Below are 12,187 nucleotides of genomic sequence, written 5' to 3' on the forward strand. Positions count from 1 at the left end.
CATTAAAACATAATAATTATTAATTCTAAACTACTTTTCATAATAGCAATTTTCCACATTATGAATTAAAATACGTAAATAAACAAAGTTTTCGTTATTATAATGCTCGCATTTTCAGCTTGTTATACAGTATGTCCCTGTAAGTTGTATCCATATGGAAAACTTTTTTATTATTAATTTTACGAAAAAAAGTTATTCTTTATAAAAAGTTCTGCATGGTCCGAAACCCAAGATTCAACCATCATATATCAAATTTTATGAATGTTATACGAGGTATGTCAAAAAGTTTGAATTTCACTCAAGAGTAAAGTAGCTTTATTTTTCACAATATTGAAAATTACTATTATGAAAAGTTGTTTGGAATTAAAAACTATATTCTAATATGCAACTACATTCTTCTAATAAAAAAAAAAAATTTGAAAAATTATGGATAATTAACTAACATTATGTTCAGTTATTTCAATTCTGATATCTCTTTTATTATTAATTTTACGAAAAAAAGTGTTTCTTAATAAAAGTTATGGATGGTCTAAAACCTTAAAAACAACCATCTTATATCAAATTTTATAAATTTTATACGAGGTATGTCAAAAAAGATAAATTTAGATCAAAAGTAAAGTACCTTTATAGTTCAGAATATTTCACTTAGAAGGACGTAATTACATACTGAAACATAGTTTTTAATTCTAAATAACTTTTCACAATAACAATTTTCGATACATATTGTGAAAAATAAACGTATTTTACTCTTGAGCGAAATTCATATTTTTTGACATACCTCGTATAAAATTAATAAAATTTGACATAAGACTAAAATAAATTTGTATTTTAGGTTTTAGACCATGCAAAACTTTTTATTAAGAATCACTTTTTTTCGTAAAATTAATAATAAAAGAGTTATCTGAATTGAAGTAACTGAAAATAATGTTAGTTATCCATAATGTAAAAAAAATTCAAAAAGAAGGATGTAATTGCATACCAGAATATAGTTTTTAATTCCAAACAACTTTTCATAATAGAAATTTGCAATATTGTGAAAAATAAAGCTACTTTACTCTTGAGTGAAATTCAAACTTTTTGACATACCTCGTATAATATTCAAAAAATTTGATATTTGATGGTTAAATGTTAGATTTTGGACCATGCAGAGCTTTTTATGAAGAATAACTTTTTTTCGTAAAATCAATAATAAAAAAGTTTTCCATATGGATACAACTTACAGGGACATACTGTATATGTATTTCAGAAATATTTAATTGAGGTTTGCTTTTTTGTAAAACTTGCAGTCCGCATGTTTTGAAGAAAGAATTATCTTTCTTCAGCTCATGTTATGAAGGTGTCAATAATTAAATTATGTATCTGGATTTACTTTTATATTATTTATAATAGTTGGTGGCTCCAGTATTTTTAGTAGACTTTCTTCTTCTTGTACTACTTAACATATTATTTCTTCATCTATCATAATTTCATCTTTATCATGTGGTCCACTATCTTTTTGTTTTTTCTCTTAATATCGAGTATAGCAGCTCGCCCTACTCAATATTCTTTTGCTAATTTGCACATGTTTCCCCTCTAATTTACTTCTTTAAAACATCCATTTTATTTTACTTGACATTTTTAACTACAATATTTTGCAAACTACGTATACATATGCCATTTTTGAATGAAGGTTGTAGCATTGTTTATATTAGTAATAGTTGGTCAACCTAAGGAGTAAATTTGTTTGATACCAATTGAGACAGTCACCAGATATTACCACCATTTCTGTCAGAGTTGCAATGTCAGGCGTAACTACGATAAATCTAAAATGCATAGACATCAAGTCGGATACGACTCTTTTCATAACACACCAACTCGCATACATATTAAGAAAAATAAATATATGGAAGAATATAATTTAGAAATTGAATTAATGATGTCAAGCAATTTCAAAATTATATATTCCTCCATATATTTATTTTTCTTAATATGTATGCGAGTTGGTGTGTTATGAATAGGGTCGTATCCAACTTGGTGTCTGCATTTTGGATTTATCGTAGTTCCGCCTGACATTTCAACCCTAACAGAAATGGTGGTGATATCTGGTGTAGAATCAAACAAATTTATTCGTTAGATTGACCAACTACATATTACTATATAAACAATGGTTGTAGTAGCATCAATGCGTTTGTTTTTTTTTATTGGCTTTAGGATTAGACCATGCGGCCAGAAACAAAGTAAATAGTACATATATAAACATAATATATATCTTATCTAAACTATCTAATTACTAATCTAAGTTAAGGTTATCTAAGTCTGACCGACCTTTTTGTTAAGAATAGATATAATAAACATTTTATTTTCAAAGTGAATTTTTGCTAAATTAATCTTAATAAAAATTTTGGGATAAGGACAAGGGTCACACTTTTCTCATTCAAGGGTTTTTCTTTTTTCTTAATAATTATTGATTACCTACATACCCACCCCACACGGTAAGGCAGGCATGTAGGCAATCAAAAGGAAAGACATTTAAGGTTACAAGCCTAATCTAGTCATTCTATAACTTAATTTTACAGTCATATAGGAAAAACAAAATAAAATCAAAAATACGTTTATCACTCAGTGCCAAAATATACATAACATTATAGGGACCGTAAACGTTTAAACTTCTTAAATTTTTTGTAAGAATGTCCGACTGATGTGTGTACTTCTTACAATTAAAAAATATATGATCCAAGTCCGCCGTTTCATTGCAAATATCACAAAGATTGTTATCAGTTATTTTTATTTTGTATAAATGTGCCGGATAGCAAGCATGTCCAAATTTCATCCGAGATATGCGTTTGTTCTTCTTAGAAATATGATTATTCAACATCCATAAAGTACATAGTTAATAAACAATCGAATGTAAACAACAGTAAAATCTTATCTGAACACATTGTTTGAACTATGTGTTGATATTATTATATAGATGTAGATTTATTTTAAAAAGGTGCAAAATAAGCATGTCAACAATACTTACATTGTTTAACAATTGTGCAATAAACATGTTAATTATTATATGTGTGTCACTAATAAATAAGTGTATTGTGTACAGGCCCGACCAGAGGGGGGGCAGGGGGGGCAAAATCCCCGGGGCCCGGGCCCGGCCGTTAGCAAATTTAAAAAAATTCCTTTTATTAAAATATTTTACAACAGATTGAATTTTCTTGCGGTTTTAATTATGAAATTATTATAAGGAATATTATGCATTTAGAAAAGGCAATATGCAAGAAATTATTTCTTTGCATAAGTTACAATTAATAAAAATATATCGGGAATACATTGGGCGTGGGAGCCCCTGATCGGAAGCTCGCTCTATCGGCCACTGCCACACGATTCGCAGAAGCGCTGACCTTGGCGCGACGTCTGTTTGTTTACGAGTTTACGTCCTGACTCACTACCATTCCCATATACCCCCTTCGTCACAAGAAAAGTTATGTTGTAACTAACAGTTCTATTGTAAATAATTAAAAACAAAGTTTAATTGTTAAAACTGTTTTAATTTTCTTCCTTCCTGTGTCAATAGCATGAGTGTTCACTATTACATATCCCAGTTTATGAGTTATCAGATTTTTGGGAATTTTCGTTCAACTGGGTTTGGGGGGGGGGGCGGCCGGGTCTCATCCCCGGGGCCCGGCCTGGCTCTGGGCGGCCCTGATTGTGTATGAATAGTTAACATAATATTACTTGTTTCTAATTAATTACGAAGAATTGTTATTAACTATTCGTATGTTTATGTACATCTCAGATTTTCCTACAATTTCATAGAGCTTGTTCAAGGGATCGATTGTCATGCAAGTTCATACTCAGATATGAAAAGCAGTTATTGAGGGATTCACTCATAGTAATATACTATTCATTGTATGTAGAGGTGAAACGTGAATTCTCTGGAGACACGATACAATCTGCACCATTATGTAACTGATCCTATATAATGGTATCCTATATAAGTGTATTTTTTGATTTTGCTTGTGAATAGTTTCGGAAATGACTCAATATCTACATCACCATTTTTATCAGGATATCACTCCTTTTCACATATCGTAAATCTAGACAAATAAATTCCTTGTTATAGTTACTTTTTGTTATAGGTGCAAGGGATACAAGAAGAACAACATCTCACTCAATCAGCAAATTCACAGCAGCAAACAGAAGAAAATGAATCACAGGCTACACCATTGAATGATGTCGAAAAATGGGAAAGGGAATCACAGGAAGAGTGCAAAGTACAGGTAATTTATTTAAAAAAATATTGGGCTAGTAGTATGAATGGTTTGGTGGATGTTATACTGAACAATTCAAATTTCTAGTGAATCAGTAATATTAAGAGTTTTCCTGGTGGTGTTGTTGATAAAAACAACACAGAGGGTAACTAAATCATTTTTTTTTTCAATTATGGATACTGTTTTAGTGATAAACCACTATATATACAGAGTGAGTTTTATGTATGGAAACACTCAATTATCTCGGAAATGGCTTACACGATTTTTGTAGGTTTTGGTTGGTACGGGTTTTCTTATGCGGCCGATATTATAGTGCTAATTACATTGTTGTCAGAGTTTCCGTTTTTCTGGAAATCTAATGAACTTTCTTATTTCAAATGGAACACCCTGTATATTTTTTGCGTTTTGAAGTCCTTAAGAAATACTGATTATTTTTCATCGATATTCCCCATACCTAAATGCCATAATTTCGGACTTATTGCTATATTTATTTAAAAAAAAAATTAATCAAATTATAAAGATCATTTTTTTGGCCCTGGTAAACATTATTTTAGGTTGTTTGGATCATTTTGAAGAAAAATGATCTTTTGTAATCTTTCTCCAAAATTAATCGTTTCCGAGTTATAAACAATTAAATACTGAAAAAATCGAATAATGACGATTTTCAAGGTTCAAAAACACAAATCAAAAATATTATTTTTGAAACTGCGAAGTACCCAAATTCAAGTTCAAGCCTTATTTTATCAGATATCGATAAGTAATTTTAGCTTGTTTCATCCTAAAACATGGTTTTTTAGTTGTTAATGCAGCTCGATCGCCCGTCCTCTCATATGCACTTCATTAACAATTAAAAAGCAATGTTTTCGAATAAAACGAGCCAATAAATATTATAGCAAGCTATTAGAAGAATAGTTGAGCTAGAATTTAGGTACTTCGTAATTTCAAAAATTATATTTTTTACTTGTGTTTTTGAACCTTGAATATCGTCATTATTCGATTTTTTCAGTAGTTAATTGTTTATTACTCGAAAACGATTAACTTTGGAGAAAAATTACAAAAGATCTTTTTTGTTCCCAATGATCCAAAGAACGTAAAATAAATCTACTCGAGCAGAAAAAATTGATTTTTTTATAATTTGTTTAAAATTTTTTTTAAATAAATATAGCAATAAGTCCGAAATTATGGCATTTAGGTATGGGGCATATCCATGAAAAATAATCAGTATTTCTTAAGGACTTCAAAACGCAAAAAATATACAGGGTGTTCCATTTGAAATAAGAAAGTTTGTTAGATTTACAGAAAAACGGAAGATCTGACAACAATGTAATTAGCACTATAACATCGGCCGCATTAGGAAACCCCTACTTGCCAAAACTTATAAATATCGGATAAGCCGTTTTCGAGATAATTGAGTGTTTCCATACATAAAACTCACTCTGTATACGGACCGTTCACTCTTGTTAGAGTATAGGTTGTTCAGATACTATGAGCTCTTTTAATCCATTTCACGAGGTGGATTAGTCCGCAGTTTCCTTTAGGTCATCATTCATAGGTTGTGATGTTTTTTTGCCTTCTCTACTATCTTCTTCCACTTTCCACTCACTCCGGTCCTGAATCTTTTCTCTCCAGTTTGCAATTTCCATCTTTGATATCATCTAGCAGTTGGTCGTCCCATCTTATTTTTGGCCTTCCTCTTGGTCTATTTGTTACTGGTCTCCAGTTCATTATCTTCCTGATCAGTTTTTCTACCCCTCTTCTTTGTGTGTGCCCAAACCATCTGAGCCTTTGTGATTTAATAAATTTTACTATATCTTCTCCTTCATGTTGTTCTGAAGCTATTTCCTTGTGGCATTTTTATAATAAACTATTTTTAATGGGAAATAAGCCACAATTTTACCAAAAAAATGATTTTATTAACGTTTCGAAGCCCAAATTGGGTTTCGTTGTCAAAATACAAAATCTTCTCCTTCAGTTATATTTATTATTTCATGGTTCATCAGCTTTCTATATTCCCCTGTTTCTGTCTTCACTGGGCCATGTATTCTTCTCAAAATTTTTCTCTCAATTATTCTTAACTTTTCTTCGTCTGTTTTCGTAAGGCACATTACTTCTGCTCCATAGGCTATCACTGGTCTAATTGCTGCTGTATATATTTTTGATTTCGTTTTTTTGCTCAGGTTTTTGTCCTTGAGTAGTCGGTGATATTTCCAATATACTCTATTACCTGCTTTAATTTTTTCGTTTATCTCTATACTCCTTCCGTTTTTGCCGTCCACCATCACCCCCAGGTATTTGAAGCAATCTACTCTCTGGAATGTATTTTCACCTATCTTTATTTCTGTTATTCTGTTTACATTGTCTCTTGTGCTTATAAGGTATTTTGTTTTATTCTGATTGATTATTAATCCTCTCGTCTTTGCTTCTCTTACCAGGGTTAAAAGTGCCTCTTCTAGTCTTTTTTATCTCATGCTACCAGTCCTAGGTCATCCGCATATCCTATGATCTGTGTTGAGCTTTGAATAATAATTGTCTTTTTCAGGCCTGTGTCCCTAATTATTCCTTATAGAGCGATATTAAATAGTGTCGTTGACAGACTATCTCCTTGTCTTACCCCAAGTTCTATTTTGATGTCGTTTGTATCTCCCTCATTTGTTTTAACTTTTGCTGTTGAGTCTTTCATTTGTGATTCCTTGTTTTAGTTATTTTTGGTTATAGGTGCAAGGGATACAAGAAGAACATCTCACTCAGTCAGCAAATTCACAGCAGCAAACAGAAGAAAATGAATCACAGGCTACACCATTGAATGATGTCGAAAAATGGGAAAGGAAATCACAGGAAGGGTGCAAAGTACAGGTAATTTATTTAAAAAAACATTGGGCTAGTAGTATGAATATTTTGGTGGATGTTATACTGAACAATTCAAACTTCTAGTGAATCAGTAATAAATATTAAGAGTTTTCCTAATGGTGTTGTTGATAAAAACAAACAACAGAGAGAGTAACTACCTAAATCATTTTTTTTTCAATTATGGATACTGTTTTAGTGATAAACCACTAATCTTCTTTTTTGAGGTTGCTTTTCCCTTTTTAAATGTGCTGTTCACACCTCAACTTGGTCTTTTCCAACTCAGTGAACCAATGGTTGTCATTTGATAACTATTTCAAATAATGCGTCGAGTTGTTCTCTTTCAATTTTTACTTATAGGTGCAAGGGCTAGAGGAAGAAGTGCATCTCACACAGCAGCAAACAGAAGAAAATGAATTACATGCTAGACCAGTGTTTCCCAACGTGGGGCCCACGCCCCACAGGGGGGCAATTTGATTGTTAAGGGGGGCAATTCGAATATGGTCGACCCGAGTTTAAATTCTTCGTCCCGGGCCATTTTAATGCAATAGTAGATTTCAGTGAAGGAGTGAAGTTATTCATCACTAAAACTGGAATAAATCTAACTGCAGGAGAGAATTTAATAAAACCGTCAATGTCAGCATTTCCTAAAATGGTTCTTGAAAAAGATGACAAAAATGTAAAAGTTATGTTAGTCAGTAATAATACTGTTAGTAGAAGAATAGACGAAATAGGTGAAGATATTGAAAAACAACTTGTTGAAAATCTGAAAACAAGAAATTTTTCAGGCAAATGGATGAATCAACTTTGAGAGACATTGAGGGAGCCTTGATAACTTACACCTTGTGCTGCAGACGGTGCTCCTAATTCATATGTAAAAAAATGCCTGCTTAAAATTGATGAAAGATGCGAATCCAGAAATGATTCTTGTGAATTGTGTTATTCATAGGGACATAGGGAAAACTTGGTAGTTATAACATCTCACCTGATCTAAATGAAGTACTGTACATTCCGTAATAAAGTGTTAACCTTTAACTATACGCGCTGGCGTATTTTGTATGCCAGATGTAAGAATTCTACTGCAAATATATTTAAAAATTTAATTTTTGACCTTGTTTATCTGTCTAACCTATCACTGGAATGTGCTTTGCAATTTGGTTTTAGTTTCGTTATAATCGGCGTTCTGGGAAGATCATAATTTACAGTTTATTATTTGTTGTTTCCGGTGGTGGACAATATATGTCACAATTATATTAATATAAGTTGTAATATAAGTACAGATTTCAATTGTTTTTTAGTCATTATGGCACAAAATATATTTTTCTTTATAAACAATACTTTTTCTCCTGTAAAAAATCACATTTCAAAAAATTTTTTATTAGTAATTTTATTTATCATGGAATCCAGTTATTCCATGATTCCAGTTATAAATCCCAATGGGCTTGCTGAGAAGGAACTCCAAGTATTCACTGATGCTGAATAAGGTTTATATCAAACAACTAACTGTATTTTTTCAAAAAAAAAAACAAATCCGCTGTTTTTAAGTGTATTTTCTTGTGGCGTATAAAGTATGCCACGCGTGTAGTTATCTTATAACTTGATGCGCGGGTAGTTAAAGGTTAAAGTGTGTTAATGCTATTAAATCTAATGCTAAATGTGAGCGTATCTTCAAGCTATTTTGTGAAGAACAACATGAGGACGCAGACTTTTACTAGTACAATGATGGGATTCTATAGGGAACTGCTTGAAAATATTTATAGAACAGTTTGATACTGTTAACAATCGATGGTAAAGTATTTTTGTGAGTTATTTAGCCGAATTCTTTGAAGAACTAAATATATTAAATAAGCTAATACTTCTAGGAACAAATATAACTGTTGTCAATGCAAAGCGAAGATATTTGATTTTATTAGCCATATTAACAACAAAAACTTCAAATAGTTTCATCGGCTCCAAAAATGTGAGGTAACTGAAAATGTGAGAAATAAATATTTTCTGATTTAAAACAAAATGATTTTTTCAACGTGGATGATGCAGCCCATGTTAGTGATTTGTCTGATATATCAAATTTGCAGTATTAAGAAGAACTCAAAATAATTGCAAAATGATCAGTCAGTTAAAACTTTATTTAATATAAAAGGAGTGATGGCATGGATTTTTGATGAAATAGAAATTAAATATCCAAATTCAACCAAATGTACAAGAAAACTATTGGTAACCTCTCCATCTTCATATTTACCTAACCAACCGCGTGAGAGGTCAAACCAACTCCTTAAGTCTTTCAACCATGAGTTCTGGCGACTTCCTACTGCTCTTTTTCCCTCTACTTGACCTTCAAATATGATTTCAAGTATTGTCGAAGCAAAGATCGGTGGGATATGTGCATGTTATCAATGAAATTCGATATTTTTAAGATATTCCAGAAGCCACTACAGATAAAATGTTTTAACAACCTATTAATCATTTAGAATTACTTGACGGACATTAGTACAGTTAAAATAATTAAGACGATAACCGGACAATAATGATTTATTGAGTGAAATTTAGTTTTTTTTACTTTAATGACAACAAAAAGCAAGCCCTTAGCAGAACCCAATTAAAAATTATTTTGCACATCATATTTGAAACATTATTTGGTTGAAAAATCTCATTTTTGTTGGCAAAAAAATATATTAATTTGTTTGGACTAAATTACAGTTGTGCTTATCTTAAAAAGGATATGTTACTATCAACTTTCACACAGTGTTGCCAAAGTGAATTTTGTTATTTTGGGTGTAAATTTTTTCCACGGATCTCTGAGGGTACATTAATTCATATCTTTCACCTCTCCATACTTGACCCAAATATTTTATTTTCCTCTCTTTGATTATTCTTAGTAACTGTTTTTGTTTACTCATGCACTGAAGTACCCCATTGTTAGTAACTTTTTGTACACATGGAATTCTCAGCATTCTTTTGCTGTTTCAGAGTCCATTATCCAACTTTCACAGCCATGCTTCACAACATTTGATTATTCAGATTCTGAGCTCCAGACTAAGGGCTATTGTTGTAAAAAAAATGTTTTCATGTTTATGAGTGTTTTCCTCGCTTGTTCGATCCTTGATAGGATTTCTTTTTTGGGGTACACTGGCTATTGACATTTGCTCCCAATATATTATGTATGTTACATAAGGGGCATAAGAATTTAAGAAAGGCTAAGGTGCGGCATGGCACAAAAAAGGTTGGGAAATACTGTGCTAGACCATTGAATGATGTTAAAGAATGGGAAATGGTACAAAAGGAAGAGTGCAAAAAACAGGTAATTTATTAAAAAACACTAAGGCACGGTATGAATGGTTTGGTGGTTGTTATTCTGGACAATTCAAACTTCTAATGAATCTCAATGGTTCTCATTTGATAACTTTTTACAATAATGCTTCTAGTTTCTTTAGTATTTAGTAATTGTCGACAAATACAATCCTTTTTACAGTTACTTTTTGTTACAGGTGCAAGAATTGGATGAAGAAATACAGCTAACAAGAGGAGTGCATTCACAGCAGCAAACAGAAGAAAAGCAGGTAATATATTTTAAAAAATCATAGTAGTACATGAATAGTTTGATGGCTCCTATACTGAAAAAATTCTGACATCTAATGAAATAGTAAAATTGTGAGTTTTACTGATAGTTTCAGAACAATATTTTACTGACAGTAAATGATTAAAATTGGTCCAGTAGAAGTTGAGGTACCTAATTGCAATTGTTAAGCAAATGGCTGTTTTGAATGCATTATTTCTTTTTTGAGATGGCTGAAAATGCTATCTCCTCCAATGATTCTCATCCATTTTTCTGTATTTTTAGTTCAATCAACATTTTCTAGTAAGTACCAGGCACAACAATGGTATTTGTTTAAAAACAGACCTCAAATCTTTGTACTATTGTTTTGAATGCCAGTCAACTTTGATTGATCATAACTTTGAAACTAATTAACCAATCTTAATGTTTTTTTAAATAGGTACTAGTCTTTTGTAAAAAAAGTCAAGTCAAAATTGGAAAAGTTATTCTATTTATTAGCCTAAAGTTTGTACAGTTATTTAAACAATTTCCTATTCAATGGATTACAATGATTCAAATTTTATTTGAAAGCTTGATAGCCTTTTTATATGTAAAAAATTTTCCAAGTATTTATTTATTTAAGTATTTATATTCGATACACTAAGAATTGAAAACCATAAGTCCGATCCTTTTAAAATAGGTAGAGGAGTCCGACAAGGATGTATTCTATCTCCAAGTGTTTTTAATTTCTATGGGGAATATATAATGAGAAAAGCACTCGACAAATGGAATGGTGGTATTTCTATCGCAGGAAAGAAGATCTCAAATCTCAGATATGCAGATGATACAACATTAATAACTGCATCCGAAAAAGAAATGTCCAGCCTGCTGCAGCTAGAGGAAGCCAAAAGCAATAGATGTGGTCTCAAGATCAATAAACAAAAATTATGATAGAAGATTATTCAAATTCACTTCAGACAACAGGAGCCTTAGACCAGTTTGAAGTGGTTAACGAATTCAATTATCTAGGATCCTACATCAGTAATACAGGATCTTGTGAAACAGAAATACGTAGGAGAATAGGCATGGTCAAAAACGCTATGAGTCGATTATCGAAAATCTGGAAAGATCGCTCCTTGTCGAAGAACACCAAAATAAGATTAGTATGTGCCTTAATTTTTCCTATATTTAATTACGGATCCGAAACATGGACAATGAAATCGGACGACAGAAAAAGGATTGACGCCTTTGAAATGTGGTGCTGGAGAAGAATGCTTGGGATCTCATGGACGGAACACAGAACATCACTCAATCCTCCAAGAGCTTAATATTCAGACTCGACTTTCCTCTATTTGCCTCTCCACTGTCTTAAAATTTTTCGGCCATATTGCAAGAAGAAGTGATGATAATCTTGAGAGACTTATAATTTCGGGAAACGTTGAAGGGCGCAGAAGTAGAGGTCACTCATCTACTCGATGGATGGATCAAGTACAGAAAGCCAGTGGAAAAACATTCTCTGAATCCATGAGAGAAGCTCAGGACAGAAGCCGATGGAAAAAGATAGTTG

General features: G+C 31.8%; 2 protein-coding genes across 6 annotated transcripts in view; one reads left to right on the forward strand and one right to left on the reverse strand.

The window, feature by feature from the left end:
• LOC114329219 (actin-binding LIM protein 3) overlaps positions 1 to 12,187 on the reverse strand; it is a 148,592-nt gene that overhangs the window by 133,328 nt on the left and 3,077 nt on the right. The window lies entirely within an intron of this gene.
• The window catches only part of LOC114329217 (endoplasmic reticulum mannosyl-oligosaccharide 1,2-alpha-mannosidase), an 87,396-nt gene that overhangs the window by 1,288 nt on the left and 73,921 nt on the right, over positions 1 to 12,187 (forward strand). The window contains exons 2-4 of one of the 2 annotated variants that reach the window (XM_028278254.2): positions 4,113 to 4,253; positions 6,960 to 7,097; positions 10,574 to 10,645. In XM_028278254.2, the coding sequence (XP_028134055.1) occupies positions 4,113 to 4,253; positions 6,960 to 7,097; positions 10,574 to 10,645 (351 nt within the window). The remainder of the gene's footprint in view (positions 1 to 4,112; positions 4,254 to 6,959; positions 7,098 to 10,573; positions 10,646 to 12,187) is intronic. The other variant, XM_050655982.1, reaches the window with a different exon arrangement.

This window comes from Diabrotica virgifera, chromosome 7 (assembly GCF_917563875.1).
Source record: "Diabrotica virgifera virgifera chromosome 7, PGI_DIABVI_V3a".
NCBI lineage: Eukaryota > Metazoa > Arthropoda > Insecta > Coleoptera > Chrysomelidae > Diabrotica > Diabrotica virgifera.